This window comes from Toxorhynchites rutilus, chromosome 3, assembly GCF_029784135.1.
Source record: "Toxorhynchites rutilus septentrionalis strain SRP chromosome 3, ASM2978413v1, whole genome shotgun sequence".
Taxonomy (NCBI): Eukaryota; Metazoa; Arthropoda; class Insecta; order Diptera; family Culicidae; genus Toxorhynchites; species Toxorhynchites rutilus.
Window position 1 is genome coordinate 8,308,459 of NC_073746.1, and position 19,817 is coordinate 8,328,275.

At 41.2% G+C, this 19,817-nt stretch overlaps 1 protein-coding gene across 1 annotated transcript in view; it reads right to left on the bottom strand.

The window, feature by feature from the left end:
- LOC129775321 (tyrosine-protein kinase Dnt-like) overlaps positions 1–19,416 on the bottom strand; it is a 246,624-nt gene extending 227,208 nt beyond the window's left edge. The window contains exon 1 of the mRNA XM_055779936.1: positions 18,609–19,416. Within this exon, the coding sequence (XP_055635911.1) occupies positions 18,609–18,714 (106 nt within the window). The 5' untranslated portion in view covers positions 18,715–19,416. The remainder of the gene's footprint in view (positions 1–18,608) is intronic.
- Positions 19,417–19,817: the final 401 nt, after the last annotated feature.

Here is a 19,817-nt window from a genome sequence, read left to right on the forward strand (position 1 = left end):
TTTTGACTTCTAGAATACAGTACAATGGTTTTATTGTAGAGAAATATTCTAATGAAACAGATAATGTACAAAAAACTAGAAAATAAAATAAGTAAACAAACTTTTTTAGTTAAACGGTTTAATTGTGATTAAACACAATAATGTACTAAAAGCAAGAAAATAATTAGGCAAGTAGCGGTTAGCAGCTATCACACCTCTCCTTCGCGTTGGATTTCCATTATCCACAATTAGCGACTTCATCATTTGTCCCACGAATTTATTTTAGTCTTATCAATGCCCTAGACCAGGGGTTCTCAAACTGTTTTGGGCCAGAGACCCCTTTTCCAGAATGAAGTGATACCAAAGACCCCAATAGCCAAATTTCTTTAAAAATCTGTAGTTTTTTCTTATTCATACGTAATACTTACCAATTTTAATTTCGTCAACATTGCGGTTGATGAACTTGAAAAACTTAACCTTATTTTTTTATTAAAATTCAACAAAATAAATATATACATGAAAGTCAGTAATTATCAAGTGTTACTAATAATTTTTAAATACACATTACATACAAATACTTAAGTAGGTAATTAATTTTTGAAACTAACTTTAAAATCACAAAGCGAAGATAAAAATATGTTCAGGAAAAACGTAATCCTACGCCAAAAACTATGGATGGGTTATACCTAAAATACAACCGCAAGGTTGACCTAGGGCTACCGTTGGCTTGGTAGATATTTGAGTGTATTGATTAAATTATTGATTAAACCAGTGATTGAATCAAACAATTTCCGAATTCAGATGCGAACCAATCCCAATATTGGTCAACTAGCTAACCCGGCAAACTTCGTCCCGCCCATTTTTTAGTTGTATGGCAGCCACCCCTAAGAGAGGGGGGAGGGGTATCTAACCACCATAGAAACATTCATTGCACCCTAAAGTTTCCATATGCCTAATTTGGTTTAATTTGCTTGATTAATTCTCGGGTAATGCAAAAATTTGTGTTTCATTTGGACGGCAGCCCCCTCTAAGAGAGGGGGAAGGAGTATCTTAACACCATAGAAACATTTATTGCATCCTAAAACCTCCACATGCCAAATTTGGTTTCATTTGCTTGATTAATTCTCGAGTAATGCAGAAATTTGTGTTTCATTTGTATGGCAGCCCCCCCTTTGAGTGGGGGAAGGACTGTCTAACCATCATAGAAACATGTATTGCACCCTAAAACTTTCACATGCCAACTTTGGTTTCGTTTGCCTGGTTAATTTCCGAGTAATGCAGAAATTTGTGTTTCATTTGTATGGCAGCCCCCCCTTAGAGAGGGGGGAGGGGTCTCAAAATATCACGAAAACCTTCCCCGGCCCCAAAAACCCCTACTTACCAATTTTCATGTCGATCGGTTCAGTAGTTTCCGAGTCTATAAGAATCAGACAGACAGACAGACATCACTCCATTTTTATATATATAGATTCATGGGTCGATATCGACCACTTTGAGAAACCCTGCCCTAGACTAATGATGGAGAGGTGTGATAACTGCTGACAGCTACTTGCCTAATTATTTTCTAGCTTTTAGTACATTATTATGTTTAATCACAATTAAACCGTTTAACTTAAAAAGTTTTTTGACTTATTTTATTAGCCATATGAGCTATTCTGTTTGAGATATTCATTATATTCGTCAACACGCCCTGCGTACACTGCTGGATCGATACGCTGTCGACGTCTGTTTCCAGAACAAAAAGCCACTGAACGCCAGCAAAATGATCTGATGCATGGAACTGCATCCTCATTATCTCCATCGTTTGATAACTTCACTGCACCTGCTCCCAAGCAGAAGTTTTGGCTTTACCTATCCCGCATTTCTTACAATGTCACCGTGGAACAAATTCATGAGTTGGCCATACAAAGATTAGGAACAAACGATATCGAAGTGTTCAGACTCGTCGCCAAGGGAAAAGATGTTAGCAGTATGTCATTCATCTCGTTTAAGCTTGGAATCAGTTCCGACCTAAAAGCTAAGGCTCTCTCGACTGCAACATGGCCTAAGGGTATATTGTTCAGAGAGTTCAAGGATAACAGACCCGTTGCAAATTTTTGGCAACCCTCACGAACACCGAATGCAGATTCATCCTTATACTCAGTGACAACAGATCGCCAAGAGGGTGCCATGGTAGTATAAATGGTATATCGGCTATAAACATCCCAGAACGCATTGCCTCTAGCATCATGGAAACAAGAATGCAAGAATGAGCAGCAAGCGCGACTGGGTTGGGAGGATTAGACCCAACCCAGTCGCGCTTGCTGCTCATTCTTGCCATCTCAGTCGTTCTGGCCCTGTGGTTGTGGACGATGACGGGGTCTTCCAAGCATTTATTCCAGGCAAGTATTCGTGTTGTTCGAGCCCTTCATCGCCTGATATTGTTCCAACTTGCAGTGCAACTCAATTTTCACCAGTCTCACCTCATCAATCACCTCTGGTTAATCAAACACTGGGACGCATCGAAAACAGTACTATGGAAGCCCTATTTCCCCCCGCCGTAGTCGAGTCTCTCCCGCCAGCATTCAACAGTCGTCCCGGCCCTACGTATGGGAGTGGTACTAGGGTCTTCCAGCTCGACATCAAAGGCAAGTACGATGGTCCTATGTACTCGATGACTCCTGATTTGCCCATCGCTTGCAGCCTCCTGTCACCTATCAGCAATCGTCCTGGTATGGCCACCACAAGTCATCAATTTCGTGGCCATCGAAATTCTGGAGTATCCATCTACTACCAGAATGTAAGAGGATTGCGGACTAAGATTGAAGACTTTTTTACTTCCGTTACTGCTTCGCCATATGACGTACTCGTGTTAATTGAAACCTGGCTCGATGATGTTATACCTTCTAACATGCTGTTTAGCAGCGATTATTCTGTTCATCGGGGGGACCGCAATGCGTTGACGAGCACTAAGAAGCGTTCAGGCGGTGTCCTCATTGCTGTGAAGGATACCATCTCGTCCAGTCTAATTCCGACTAACGTAGACAGCATTGAGCACGTATGGGTGTCGTTAAGCATGTCACAATGTAAGCTTGTCATTGGTGCCGTGTATATTCCTCCAGATAAGGCGTCGGATGTGCAGTTGTCTAATCTCCATATCGACTGTATGGAATCAGTAGTCACACACTCCGGGCATGATTCGGTTGCTGTATTCGGTGACTACAACAGACCTGGACTGCGATGGATTCGAAACGATAATTCTAGATGTTGCGTGGATCTCACAATATCATCTATTACTCAATCCAACTCTGTTCTGCTTGATGGCATGAGCTCCAATAACATGTGGCAGATGAACTGTCTGAAAAACCACTCCGGGAATACGCTTGATCTGTTATTTGTCAATGAGGAGATAACTAACTACCGACATCCACCATCCACCTTTCTCATGTACAATCGAAATTGACAAGCCTTTACTAGAGCTCAATGGCCATGAATTTGACGTCGAAGCACTTAACTTCAAGAAAGCTGATTTCAACAGATTGGGCCAATATTTATCGTCAGTGGACTGGTCGCCAATGATCCAGTGTGTAAATCTGTATGATGCTGTCGAGAAGTTCACTCTCATACTTCAACGCGCTTTCATCTTATTCGTTCCACATCTACGTCCCCCGCAGAAACCACCTTGGTCAAACGCTGAGCTTAGACGTAGGAATAAACGCTGCGCATAAGATTTACCGAAGAAATCGTATATCAACGAACAAAGCATCGTTCCAATTCGCCAGCCGTCTGAAGCCTGAACCGTCAACTCTATCGTAAACATGTGGTCTTTATGGAACGAAATTTGAAACGCAATCCAAAAAGCTTCTGGAATTTTGTGAAATCTAAGCGCAAAGAGTCTACACTACCTTCGGCAATGTATTTGGATGAACGACTGGCTGGCAGCTCTTCGGATAAATGTAAGCTTTTTGCTTCCTACTTCAGTTCGATGTTCAACCCCACCTCTGACAGCGTTGAAGCTGCTCTGGAACTAACTCCTGCTGGGAGCGCAGACGCTGATACACCTGAAGTATCATCAGAAGGGATACGAAAAGCGGTCGAGAAATTAAAAATTTCCTATCAGCCTGGACCAGATGGAATTGCAGCGTGTGTTCTGAAAAAATGATTCGAACATCTGGAACAGCCACTCACTCATTTGTACAACTTGTCTCTGAGAACTGCAACCTTCCCAACTCGATGGAAAGCATCGTTCATGTTTCCGGTGCATAAAAAAGGAAGCAAAAACGATGTCCGGTGTTATCGGGGCATCACATCGCTGAGTGCTTGCTCAAAGCTATTTGAAATAATTATGTCGGAACACATGTTTCGTCAGGTGAGACACTACATTTCCCCGAACCAACATGGATTTTTTCCTGGCAGAAGTGTCGCTACAAATTTGTGTGAATTCACATCCTTCTGTCTTAGCAAAATTGAAGAGGGCCGACAGATTGACGCCATTTACACCGACCTCAAAGCAGCATTCGACAAGGTTGACCATAGTATACTTCTGGCCAAATTAGCAAAACTTGGTTTCTCTGTAAGGCTCGTTAAATGGCTTCGCTCATATTTCCTCGCTAGAAAACTAGCAGTCAAAATTGGCTCTTGCACCTCAACCTGGTTTGAAAGCAGCTCCGGAGTTCCTCAAGGTAGCAATTTGGTACCGCTACTATTCTCACTGTTCATCAACGATGCCATCGTGTATCTTGGAGCCGACTGTTGCCTGGTATATGCTGATGATCTAAAGCTGTACATTGACGTCAACAGCATTGAAGATTGTCGTAAACTCCAAAAACTTCTTGATAAATTCGCTGCTTGGTGTCGCGTAAACAGGATGCAACTAAGCATACCAAAATGCTCTGTCATAAGCTTCCACCGCAAGATGAACCTCTTGTCGTTCGAATACACTGTCGGGGACGAAGTGTTAAGTCGAGTTCAAACGATTCGAGATCTCGGTGTCTTCCTTGATCCAGCTCTGTCATTCCGGAACCACTACGAAGACATCATAGACAAGGCTCGTCGTCGATTGGGATTTGTGAGCAAATTGAGCAGAGAATTCCGAGATCCTTACACGCTTACAGATCCTTGTATTCGTGCTTGGTTCGGCCGTTTCTAGAAAGCGCTTCATTAATATGGGACCCTTATCGTAGCACTATGGCTGCTCGCATCGAATCAATTCAGGGAAGGTTCGTCAGATTCGCCCTACGTCTCCTGCCATGGAATGATCCGCTGAATTTGCCACCGTACGAACATCGATTAGTGCACCCGTGGCCGAGTGGTTAGCGTCTCACGTTATCATGCCGGGTGTTCGGGTTCGATTCCCGTTCTGGCCGGGGGATTTTTCGTCAAAGAAATTTCCTTCGACTTGCACTGTGGTCATGCGTATTCAAGAGCTTGCCCCTCGGAATACATTCAAGGCGTGTTATTTGGCTTAAGAAATCTCGACCAAGTATTAATAAATGACGCTAGTTAATGCATACGTTGAGACGGCAAAAGTTCCACAAGGGAACGTTAACGCCATTCAAGAAGAAGAACGAACATCGATGTCAGTTGACCCTAACGCTGAAGCAAAGGCGGAAACGGGCTAAGGCAATATTCATCGCTCGACTTCTTGTCGCCGAAATTGATGCTCCAAACGTACTTGCGCCAATCGCCATCAACGTTCCTGGTTATACTCTCCGTCGCTCTGACTTCCTTCGCCTGCCGTTCAGACGTCGAGACTACTCCCTCCACGAACCAATACGTTCAATGATGGAATGCTTCAACGATGTTGCCCATTTGTTTGATTTTAATATCACGATTAACGAATTTAAGAGTAGAATTAAGCGTTTCGTGTTCAGCTAGTTTCACTACACATTTGTTCATTGAGACATACTTGTCGGATGAAATATAATATTAATAAATAAATAAAAATAAATAATTACAAATGACTACTATGAGAAAAGCTCTGCAACAATAGTTTCCTCATTATGTTCGATAAAAACTCGTGCCACGCTATGAAAAATGCCTCGAACGTTACGGCGATTATGTAGAAAAATAGAAAATAAAACGTAGATTTTGAAAATTACCTTGTTTTTTGTCCTAATTTTATTTTTCCGCGATTTCTGAGGCACTGAAGCTTATTTTTTGAACGACTCTCGTATACTAGGGTGCCAATGAAAATGGTCACCTCTAATTTCAAAAAGTCGATAGTAGTTCGATATTATGTTCTGATTTGTAGTATTACTTGTTCAGGTGATAAATAATGTAATGTTTTTCGTGACATTATGCATATTGCACGAAAAATAGTGTTAACATCATACATTTCAGACGAAAAAAGAACAGATTTTTCATTAGAAAAAATATTCGTCTCGAAAATATCATGTTTTCATTATATCACGCGAATTTTTTTATGAATGTGATATAATCGAAGCGTTACTGTACTATTTATATAATAAATTTCCGGCATTCATAGAGTTTTCTTTGAAAAAACAGCAAAATTAAAGTCATATTTTGATGCAAAAATTGAAAAAAAACGGATTGAAATGAAAAAAAAATCGCATCTCTGAATTGATTCCGAATTTCCGACTACGACGGAAACAGATAAAAACCAATGTGACAATGTAGGTCCTGTTCATAGTGATGATTTCCACTTATGTGGTGAAAATAGACCCACGAAGAACAAACAACGAAATCAAAAACTGAGAAAAAGGCACGAAGGCACGAGTTCTCCGAAACCGATTCCCTTATCAAGAAAATTGAATTTTCAATGGTTCTGTTTGCTCATACACTTATGATTGATCGAATTTAAACACACTCTGTGCATACGTTGTCGAGGCAAACTCGAGGGAACTGTTTACCGGCACACAGAGCAAACACTCATCCGGAACAAGCATTCGGTTTCGCATTCGAAAAACCCCAAATGCCGTCACCACATCTTCCTCTTTTTCTCGCTTTCTCTCTCCTCATCTCGGACCAAAACATAGTTTACCTGGCGAAGAAGCGGGTGCTATAAATCAATTAAAAGTCTATAGCTTTTGCTATCAATTCTCTCGTCCGCTTCGGAGGAAAAAAGATGGCCCCCGTAGGGATGGAGATGGCATGTAGCTGGGTTTCTTCCGAAACCCATCGACAGGTTCAACATTTGCTTTGAATTTTTTCCAACTCCTTTCCGATTCCCATTCCAGCAGGAGGGAAGCCATACCCTTACACTCTGCTTTGCATATTGTTTTTGTGGGGGAGATACAATGTTTGTTTCCGTCGCTGATTGAAGGCTTGATTTGATTGTTCCAATCGAACGAACCGAAGAATGTAAGCCAGCTTTAGAACAGCTACAAAAGCATTTCGTTTGTTCCTCGTGACAACATTACACTTTTAGTTTTCACCGAACCGTCGTCTTCTTCCTCGGATGTAACATACAGCAGGTAATTATTAGCTCCGAATTGGTCGAAGGCTCCGAAATGACGAAGGTAAAAGGTTCAAAATGTGACCTTTCCCCGCTCAGTGCGGACGACAGGATGTTTACGAGTAGGTAAGCGGTTTAACCCAAAATATTTTCGATCCTTACTTGGAAAGTTTTTCTGTGTGGACAATGGGCAATGGTTCGGGATTTGTGCGGTAAATATGTCTCGCACAATTGACGGTATTGAGGAATTTCTCACCCGAAACCGTTTTTTCGGCTCACATTCGGTTGACATCACTCATCGCCACCGTCAGGCCACACAGTTTCTACCCCCGTCAAAACATTCCCAGCGCTGAAACAAAACACCGCAGCATCATAATAAATTATTTCTTTTCTCAAGTGGTGCGCACCCATTTCGTTAATTTCTTTGGCCAGACTCGAGAGGTCTTGGGGACTTCGAGCTTCGACAAACATTATGTAATCGGATCATATTCCGACCGATGCCTTCACGCAGCGCGAGACTTGCAACAAATGTTCATTACCAACAACCACTCCAGCTTTGATCCGCTGCTTCACAGCATTAGGGGTAAGGGAAAAACTTTATCGACCGTTTCCACTCTTTGGTCCGCTTTCAAGTGCTTCAAAAAAAAAACTTTTAAATAGTGCAACTAACCGCCGATGGAAGCGATTATTGTTTCCATCAACGCTTCATCATATGTTTATAATTTGATGCGGCGAGATGAGGTTCGAAGCGCGTCTTTCGCTCGCCCGAGCCTTGCCTGCAGCAAGTGATTGTTTTTCCATGTTGTATTTTGGGTTCTGGAGTTGGCGGGGTGGGAGCGAGTGGCGACGTCCATCGAGTGTACGCGCATATATCGAAAGTGCCGTGTTTATGAGCTGTCGATTTATATTTTTCACCATTTGGAAGCTGCTGAGCTGTATGTGCGGTCGTTTGGTCGATAGGTCGGATGATCTGCAGCCCATTGTCGTGAGCGGAATAATGGGTGAAAGGTTTCCTGCTGACTGTTTTGCTTCGCGGTTGAACCAGAGTTTGTGTTAAGTGGGTGCAATTCGGTACACGGAATCGACAGGTTCGCGTGAAGGGAGAGTGAGATTATTTGTAATCGTTTCCTCAATTTTGATCAGTAGAATGATGTCTATTGCCCCCAAAGCTGAGATGAAAAATTAAGTTGTCAAAAACCTGTTGAAAAAGGAATGTGGAAGGACCATTTAGCACCTAAAGGTTCGATTACTGCTATTTTCTTCTACTCATATATGGTCGGGGTTCTGCCAAAATGAATCAAGCACCATTTTTTTTTTTAAATTGAATTACTTACACCGTTGGATGCAGAAAATAATAATCTATCCACTGTAAAATGACCATGTCATTCGGATAATTTACAACAGCTCCGAAACAAAAATTCAGTGTAGCAGACTGTGAAAAACGAAATTGCATTCAACCAAAGCGAACCATAAACCCACAATATGGCATCAAACGATAGTGATCGTTTTCCCCAAGAAGGCAGATCCGAATCTTCAACAGACTTTTGTGCTTCAGACAGCTCCTGAAATCAAATGTCGTCGGAATCTGGTAAGTAAGACAGCCTACGGGCTGCAATGAAGTGTAGAAGCGCTGATCTGCATTTTTCAAAATTCTGTTCAACCACAACGAACCAAGTGTAATGCATTCTTAAATCAACTTATTAACATATATTGAGATATTATTTTGTCATAAACAGCAAAAGTGAGTCAATAGCACTAGCAGGGACTTGGTTCGCTCTGGCTGCAAAGAAAACCAAGTTTTGCGTGTCTAGCTGAAACATAATTTAGTTTTTTTCGTATTTCTAAAGGTTCCGAATCCGAAATTGACGAAGATGTGTGCTTACAGCATGGATGGGAGTATTATGTTTGACATCCTGTTTGTAACACGTGAGCGATAAAATGATAGATTTGGTTCGACACAGTCAATCAGTGGGTGCCCAAACTTCAAATTGAAATATCTCAAAATAATGTTTGGCAGAACCCTTGGTTCGCTTGGTTCGTTTTGGCAGAACCCCGACCATATGTCAAAACAACCACACCTTCCTTCTTCAATATTTTCTAGATATATTTGTTAGAAAATTGATTCAATTTTTTTAAACTTTTTGACGTCGAACTATATCTTTTAGGAAGGGGCCAAATCAGAAAACAGGTCACGTTTTTATGAAATAAAGTTAACGTTAATAACTATTTTCACTGTGAACGAATTCTCATGAATTGCATATCAGTTGAATCGGAAATTCTCTAAGATTTGTTTGATATGCTGTACATTACAATTCGCTAATTTCTAAATGGTTTAAATCCAAGAAAACTAGAAGAACTTCCTTTTTTACCATACATTTGTTCTGTCGATTTGTGTGCTAACCCTACCCGTACTTCGAATGTTTATAACTCGAACATTTCTTAACAGATCGGAAGAATACTATTTCTACGCGTCTATCACAATTAATAGAATGTTATTTTTCATGAGATGAACAATTGAATAACTATGAAATATCAAGCGTTACCTAAACGCCCAAGCTGCCAGGTTTTGATTGGCCCGATTTACGGTTACCCCAACACAGACTTCAAAATCAATGTACCTGTGGAAATCCGCTTTGCAAATATACATACAATTCGGGGGTACTTGTATTCCCACTGAGCTGTGTTTCCCTAACACGGACTTCTAAATCAATGTGCCTGGGGGAATCCGCTTTGTCAAAACATGTAAGTCGGGGGTATTTTTTCCCACTGAGCTGTGTTTCCCTAACACGGACTTCAAAATTAATGTGCCTGGGGGAATCCGCTGTGCAAATACATGCATGTCGGGAATCTTTTGACGTAGGACTACGTCTTTCATTTCTATACCGGGGTGTAAAATCAAAATTCCGAAAACGAAAGCGTTACGCCGGAGACCGAGATTTTGAGCGTTAATAGCTCCTAAACAACTGAACGAAATGGTATGATAAACACTTCATTCGTAAGATAAAATGTCTACGCGTTCTATACTTGTTACTTTTTGATCCAAAAACTTGTTTCAATAGTCTTAAAATTGCTTTCAAAACAGGCTATTCAAATCACCAATCGGTATATAAGCGAGCGCCGCTCGGAAATCCACTCAGTTCTAATTGAACAGCGATTGGAGCATGTTGTCGCTGTTGTGGTGAAGCTCTTCGTTTATCATGAAAGCGCGGATGAACGGTGTCACCAAGAGCCTGTTTGTGCACCTTAGGCCAGACATGAATCCATCAGGAGGAGAGTGATGCCACAAACGGTTCCCCGGGAAGATCTCGAAGCAGCCGCTACACACACACACACATACATACACGCGCGGAATTCTTTCCGTTTGGATGCCATTCAGCATCGAGAAAGATCCGGAAAATAATCTGCCAGTTCCTCTGGGAATTTAAAAATACATTCATGTGAAAGAGTTTATTTAAATGTTTTCTATCCATGTAACACTGTGACCAAATATGTTTCAATCAAGTGCTATTAACAGGTGGTTATCGAGTTAGCATAAACCACTGGTGGGCTTCCAGTATCGAGGAAAATGTGGAAATATCTAATCGTTACTGAAAATAATCTGAATTTAAAAATACATTCAGAGTTTATTTGAATGTTCTCTATCCATGTAACACTGTGACCAAATACATTTGGTTTTGTGATTTTTCAATCAATCGCAATTAACAGGATAGCTTCTGAAAATTATTCTTCCCCATCAGTAGTATATTTCCGTATCCAATATTGGATGCATAAAACCTTGTACCTCCAACGTAACGCTCTCGTTTTCGAAGTCCCCTAAATATTCATTTATCCATTCATTCAGAATGGATTCAGATTCAACTTCAAACAAAGGATCACTTAATCAACGATAGTCCTACGTCACCATTGCGGTTATACCATAGAGATAACCCACTTTCTGTTTTTTGTACTTTACTTTTGTACTCGCTTGCCGTTGTGCAGACTGGAATATGCTTCCCTAAAACGTACTTTTAGATTGAAGCCTGAGAAAATCGTCATTTCAGATACTAGAGGTGAATGAACTTTCGCGATTCGAGAACTACGTAAACATGAGATGTGCAATAATTTCAGAGGGAAATGTAAAATACAATGGTCGTTTGCCAATTCTTTATTTTGGTAGTTCTAGGCATCATATCAAACATAAAAGGACGTTCATCAAATTTATTTGTAACGAAGAACATAATCTATTAAAAAAAATTCGATTCATTCTTAAATAATAAAGGGTGTGTCACATCAAATTGCATCACGGAAAAAACGCTGTAGAAATTTTTAGGAATTATATCTTCAGCTTTCGCTTATAATCAGATAAGAGTGTATAGATCACGTAGGCCATGCTTCCCTGTCAATTTTTCGTAAATTTGGAAAAATGTCGTCGAACGAAAAAGAGCATCGTGAATTAATCCTGTGCACTCATTTCGAGAATCCGGAGTTGTCAAATCGGGACATCGGTAAGATGCTGGGAATCGTCCAATCAACGGTCAGCAGAGTACTAAAACGATACTTCGAGAACCTAACCATCGACCGGAAAGTGAAGAACGGCAAAAATGGATGCTCCGTCAGTGAAAAAGATCACAAGCGCGTAGTTAAGCGGTTTAGACGTGATCCGAGAAGTTCGGTCCGGGATGTCGCCAATAAGCTGAATTTGTCAAGTTCATTCGTCCAGCGGACCAAGCAGCGGGAGGGCCTGCGTACATACAAGGTTCAGAAGGCTCCTAACCGCGACGAAAGGCAAAACATGGTGGGGAAGACGCGAGCCCGGAAGCTGTACACCGAAATGCTGACGAAGCCGCATTGCCTGGTAATGGACGACGAAACCTACGTCAAAGCGGACTTTCGTCAGCTGCCGGGCCTGTTGTTCTTCTCCGCAGAGGACAAATTCCGAAGGAGATTCGCAAGCAAAAACTATCCAAGTTTGCCAAAAAGTACATGGTGTGGAAAGCGATCTGCTCTTGCGGAAAGCGGAGCGCCCCCTTCGTGATGACCGGCACGGTAAACGGGCAGGTTTACCTTAAGGAGTGCCTACAGAAGCGCTTACTACCACTATTGAAGCAGCACGAGGGCCCGACCATCTTCTGACCGGATCTCGCTTCGTGCCACTATTCAAAGGACGTGTTGGAGTGGTACGAAGCCAACGGGGTCACCTTCGTGCCAAAGGAAATGAACCCGCTCAACGCGCCGGAGCTTCGCCCAATAGAGAAATATTGGGCGATTATGAAGCAGGCCCTCCGGAAGAACCCAAAAGTTGTCAAATCGGAGGTGGACTTCAAGAGAAAATGGATTTCTGTTCAAAAAAAAAACTACAACCTGACGTTGTACAGAACCTTATGGACGGGGTAAAGAGGAAGGTGCGAGCATACGGGCTTGGGCTCGAAGTATGAATAAAAAGAAAATGCCAAAAGTTGTTTAATAGTTTTTATTTTACTGTCTAAAATTTTCAAAAGGATCGGTCTACTGGGCGAATTTCTACAGCGTTTTTTCCGTGATGCAATTTGATGTGACACACTCTTTATTCGAAGTGATAAACAAGTGGATTGCATAAAATAATTGCGTAGTTCAACGTTAAAAATATGCGGTCGTGTCCTAGACACAACCCCCTACATTTTTTTCGAAATAAATGGTGGAATTTCGAAACTTTGGAATACGGAATTCTACCATATCACATCGATTAGTAGAAAACATAGTCGAGGAGTTATAATATACATTTCAATGCCGAAGTAATATAATTCACCTTCACATGCCAAATTTGGTTCCACTTGCTTGCCTAGTTCACAAATTATGCAGAATTTTGTGTTTCATTTGTATGGCCTGAGAGAGGGGGAGGAGTGTCGTACCACAATAAAAACCATTTCTTGTCTCCTAGCACCTCTACATGCCAAATTTGGTTCCGTTTGCTTGCTTAGTTCTCGAGTTATGCACAACTCTGTGTTTCATTTGTATGGCAGCCCACCCTTAGAGAGGAAGGAGGGGTCTCAAACTATCATAAAAACCTTCTCCGGTCCCAAAAACCCCTGCATACAAATTTTCACGCCGATCGGTTCAGTAGTTTCCAAGTCCATAAGAATCACACAGAAACACAGAAAGACAGACATCACTTCATTTTTATATATATGTATAGATTGTCAGAGAAAATTTCATCCCCACAATGATTAATAGATTTAAAACGACTTGAGATTTTAGTTTTATTTTGGGCACTTCCTGGACAAACTGATTTTGGAACCATTTACAAAATAGTTGTCGATTCATCCAGGCATTAGGAGATTCGCGATAGCACACTGAAGGTATCGAACTTTTTGATCATTCATAGTTCTTCTATCTTCCAAATATCTTCAATGGCTGATTATGAGTATCAGAAATATTCAAACATGGCATGATCATTATCCGATTTTGTCAGTTTTGATTTCCGCAACGCATTTTTTTACTGCAAATGAGTTAACGTTTTGACAAATAAACCAGATTCGTCGTAATTATATTCTTGATCAAGAGTCAAACCTAAATTTTCAGATCTTGAAACTATCCATTGCCAGAAAATCGACCGAAAACTTTGCAATATTTAAAGTTTTTGAATACCGAACCTGTATTAGAACATGAAGGCAACACTGAACTTAAACGACCCAGGTACCCCAAAATTAGGTGCAAACTTTTTGTCCAGCAAGTGAATATTCTTAGAAGAAATGATAATGTTATGTTCTCGTTATTTGAGAAACATGAATATAACCGTTTCTAGCTGACTGTCATACAACATTTGTTCATTGTTTTATTCTTATCTTCATATTTTTTCCTATTATTTTGACGTGGGACTACGTTTAACCGGAGTATATGGGGATGAAATGAAAACCTAAACACAGAACATGCAGGAAAAAATGAAGGATTCCGAAAGCTTATAACTCGAACATTTCTTAATAGATCGGAAAGGTGTTTGCATCAATTGATAGGAAATATTTCTACGCGTCTATCACAATTAATAAAATGTTATTTTCCATTCAATAACTGTAAGATGTAAAGCGTTATCTAAGCGCCCTAACTGTCAAGATTTGATTGGACCGGTTTACGGTTTCCCGAACACAGACTTCAAAATCAATGTACCGGTGGGAATCCGCTTTGCAAATACATGCAAGTCGGGGGTATTTTTGTTCCCACCGAAATATGTTTCCCTAAGATGAATTGCAAAACAAAGATTCCTGGGGGAATCCGCTTTGCAAATATGTGCAAGCTGCGAGTACTTTTGTACTCGCTTGTCTTTGTGCAGACCGGAATCTGTTTCCCCAAAACGTGTTACTAAACTGAGAAGCCTGGGAAAATCGTCATTTCAGATACTAGAAGTGAATGGACTTTCGCGGTTTGAGAACTATGTAAACATGAGAGATGCAATAACAAAACAGTCGGGGGGAACAAAAATCCCCCCGACTTACATGTTTTGACAAAGCGGATTCCCATAGGCACATTGATTCTGAAGTACGTGTTAGGGAAACACAGCTCGGTGGGAACAAAATACCCCCGACTTGTATATATATTTGCAAAACGGATTTCCACAGGTACATCGATTTTGAAGTCTGTGTTGGGGAAACCGTAAATCGGGCCAATCAATACTTGGCGGTGACATTTTACAGTTATTCAATTGTTTATATAATGAAAAATAACATTTAATTAATTATGATAGACGCGTAGAAATATTTCCTATCAATTGATATAAACATCTTTCCGATCTATTAAGAAATGTTCGAGTTATTAGCATTCGAAACACGAGTAGGGTTAGCACACAAATCGACGAAACAAGCGTATGAGAAAAAAGAAATTCTTCCAGTTTTCATGAATTGAAACCGTTTAGAGATTAGCGAAATGTAATGTATAGCATATCAAAAAAATCTTAGAGAATGTCCGATTCGATTGGTATGCATTTCATGAGAATTCGTTCACAGTAAAAATAGTTATTAACGTTAACTTTATTTCATAAAAACGTGACCTGCTTTCTGATTTGGCACCCTTCCTGAAAGACGTAGTTCTACGTCAAAAAAGAAAATATCAGTTTTCAATCGATTAAATCATGATCCAAACATATCCCGTGAAGAATTTATCGGTAAGTCAACCCGACTAATTACATTACATCGATGAACTTGCACAGAAGACATTCTGCGTGTTCCTGCCGGAAGTGGTCTTCATCCTCGTGAGACAACGCCGATGCCGCCACCAGCGCTCGGTTGAACAGATCCAGATCAAAGAAAGCGCAGTAAATACTCGTTTTCACTAAAAGCTTTTCCTCGGAGGTTGTTTTTTTTTTGCTCCTATTCACGATCTGTCCCCATTTTCTAGCACTGGTACCCACTTTCTTTCCGCTTCCTCCCGATGGGTGGGTTGACATCCCACCAGCCGCTTCGCTTGAGCAGCAAACCGTCAAACCGTGAGAGACGATGAAAAATTAATGGAAGTTAAAAGGCATTTACCGAACGACGACAAATTGGGTTAGTGTTTTCCGCTTTCCGTTAGGAGGGGATGTTCGGGGGTGGCTGCTCCAGCAAGTGCGCGTCTGCTGATGTGTCTTTCACACTTCTTCGAGCTGATTAAATCACCGGATGAGGGGTTTTCCGGTATGGTCCGTGAAATTCTGCCATCAGTATGCCACCCTCGAGGGGGACGTGGCGGCAGAATACGTCTTCTTTTGCTTTTTATGGTCCAAAAACACTACCTATTCCTGGGGGAACTTCGTCTTCTCAACCATTGATTTTATTTTAAGTGTCAAGTTCAAAGAGCAGATTTTCAACGAAGAAATACTCCAGATTGACTCCATCAACAAATGATGAGCATTGACCATCGCTACCCTGACCCCTCTTAGCTACGAGAGTCACAGAGCAGAATACGTGGGATAATTGAATTTCGATTAGGCGGGCGAATGTTGCTCCACGAATGCATCTCATCGAAGGACGGATTTTCGGGCAGATAATTTTTCCATCGGATTTACTCACAATATCGACGGAACAATAAACTATTGAAGAAGGCAGGGGAAATTAAATTGCTTCGTTACACTCGAACAAAACGTGCGATTTTGCATTTTAAAAGCTCGAAGGCTCGCAAATTTTTGCGTTGCTTCAGATAAAATCCTAGGGGGGAACCGTTGGGGCCACTGGGGGGTGAACCTTTCCGGACCTTTTCGTTATCTCGTGGCGCTTTGATGAATTGTGTTCCAATCAAGCGAAATCGGGACGCGACCGAAGGGAAGCAGCCTGAAGAAAGCTTCCGCTTTCAATCTCCGGCGGACCAGAAAACCATTCTTCTGGGCCGATTCTCATCAAAGGAAAGACCGGAACTCGTGTTTTTGTGTTTTTTTTTTTATTACGCTTTTAAAATGATTCCTTCTTCCACTTTGATGAGTGAGTTCAAGAGCAGAGTCTGGTCAATCGTCCGCCATTCGCATCTTAGTAGTATGGTTGAATCCTGTTCGTGTCGTGGGATTTTTCGCTCCAAAACAAAATTTCCCGACTTTTGACGTAGGACTACGTCTTGCATTAAGGGTGCCAAACCAAAGTTAACGTTAATAACTATTTGTGCTGCGAACGGATTTTAACGATTTGCATACCAATCTAATCGAAAATTTTCTAAGATTTGTTTTATATGTTATACATTACAATCTCATAGTCTGTATATGGTTTAAATTGATGAAAATTGGAAGCATTCCCATTTCCCCATACACTTGTTCTGTCCATTTGTATGCTTTCCCGAACAGAGCTGTCAATAACAGGCAACTTATGTAGCCGCTAGAATAGAAACAACGAAGGGGGATGGCGAAAAAAGAATATTCGCGAAGTAAACTCCACCCTTGCATAGTGAGTAAGCTGTCGCTAGCGTATAAGTATTGCATCTCCTCTGGCGAAATTCTCAGAATCTTTCTGTGCCCGAATCAACAAAGATCGCTTATTCTGCTTGTTTTGTGTTTCATGTTTCCCCTCGAGCTGTGAACGCTAGCGAATATTTCTTTTGAAGTGCATCTGGTATTGCAATTAACACAACCATCCGAGCCATGGCAAAGTAGGCGAAAAAAGAGAACAGTGCAAATGATTATATGTCGCTCCCATCCATCAGTGTTTGGCTTAGTGTGTGTTGCTTGTTTTCGCTGTGCGAAACTTAGAACTTGTTCATTTCCTGTCCATGTGAATAGCACTCCTCCGATACTTCGATACAAGCCATTAAACTTTTTCAGGGTCACCGGAACTTTAGTTATTTATGAAGTTTCACGCATAATATCCGAAATGATAAACCAACAAATTTCAAAAAAAAAAAAATTGCGTGGTCCTACGTCCTAAGCGGTCATGTCTCGGATACAACCCTTCGAACTTTTTGGAATAGAAATTTATCTCAAAATCACTATCGGCGGGGCGTGTACTTGTGCTATCGATAAATAAAGAGTATTCTATAGCGGTGTGGAATTTTTCATGTTTCCAAAGAAGACATTCAGCTTCAGAAACATGGGAAACAATTAAGTTCATTTGGAATGGGATTGATTTGACAAAGACCTAGTTGGCTTGTTTTATCGAAAGTAAGTTGCAATGATTCATTCTCGCCTACAATCGGGAGTAAGATTGATTCGTTTTCCCCGTCTACAATGAGATCAATTGTATTTTGGTTGAAGTCCCCGTAAACGTGGATTTTAATTTTAGGGTGGAGTTTATCGGAACGATTTTGGGCAAAATTAGAAGGGAAATAGATAGATACAATGATTGCAATGTAAATATGTTGAATTCAATTGAAATCGGAGATTGTTTCATTCATTCACTGGTTTAAACAATACAAACAAATTATTACTAATCCAACGGTCCTACGTCAACCTTGCCGAGATATCATAGATATAATCCACCCAAAGTTTTTTGCACAAATCTTGCAATGTATTTACCACATCAAATATCTGATTTTTGATTTCTAGGAATAGGTACGACAACAGATTTATTCCAACTATGCGGGCATTCACCACTGAGTAGCGATTCCTGCACACCTTCGCATCCACGAGCCGGAAGCAAAATTCAAAAACAACAAAATAACATCGCCGTTAAAAGCGGGGTTATGTTCACGTAACAAAAACATAAACAAATCTTGTCGGTTGAAGTAGATTCGTTACTTGTGCTGTTCAGTCCTTCTTCGTCGTCGCAACCCTCTTGGGTTTTTCTTCGAGAAACAAAACCGGGAGCCGTCGTAATCCCCAAATTTTACGTACCGAGTAATCTCATGACTTCCAGCTGGTTCAGATACAGATTCAGATGCGCACTGCCGCCGGCCGCAAACGCCAGACATAATCCAAAGTACACACATAAATTCGTCATCTCGACACAACGCTTTGTTATTGCTGCTGCGATGGAGCTTACTTCAACTCTTTCGTTTTCTCCGTTTCCCAATGAAAGTTATTTCTATCTTTCACGAGAACTCTTTCTGCGCGACTGTCAGTCAAGGCGCCTCACAGGTAGAATCAATCCGCACCGCTGTTATCATCCACTCATAATCAAAATATTTACACCGGTCTCAGCCGAATCCGAATCATCGCAAGTGCCGGCCTTCGCGAAATAAACAATATTATGACACTTTGAAGCACCACAAAATGAACCTGCGAGTGCTCTCACACAAACACACGCGCCCGCTCCAAACACCTATCTCTTTCCAGCGCACCTGAGATCGCCTTCTGATCGGGCTCTACACACCTGCTCCCGCTCACTCACTCACTCACTTCGGTTGTTTCTTCGGGGCACAAACAGCGGAATATAAACACTTTTCTTCAGTAATCACGGATCGAATTCGCCACTAATTGCAAGTAATCAGCTTAGTAATCCCACAAATTGATATCATTTCTCACGCGACACCATTGTCGAATTCGCACAAATCATCGTCCGTATCATTGATCGATGATAAATCCGGTCTTCGCTTCTCGCGACAACACACAATCGACAGACGACCCGATACAAAACACACGAAAATAGCGGCGGAGCGCAGAGCACAGAGACGACAGCACAAAACAGACCCGAACCGTACGGCGTTCACCAGAAGACTGGTCGCGCGTAAACTGGAGGAAAGCAATGTGCGATTGCAACGGGATATCGGATCGCACAACAACGGCTGTAGCTGTGTGAGTGCGCTCCGTGCCGTACTTCGGATTGTGCTGTGAATGAACACAGTTTCGAATGATGAATCGTTTGGCGAGATGCGATGTTTCTGTTTGATACAAACTGGATGCTGTGGAACACCCCTGCGGAGAAGTAACGCATTCGATGGACCGATAGTCATATTATACCGTAAAAGGAGGAGGAGTGTTGAATTACTGTAAGAACTTTTTGAGTTGGTTTTAGAGCTGTTCTACCGTCAAAAATACGTACGGCAAAATTGAGCTAAATGCCACCTTTCTTTTAAATAAATCTTACTGAAAATTCTCATGTTT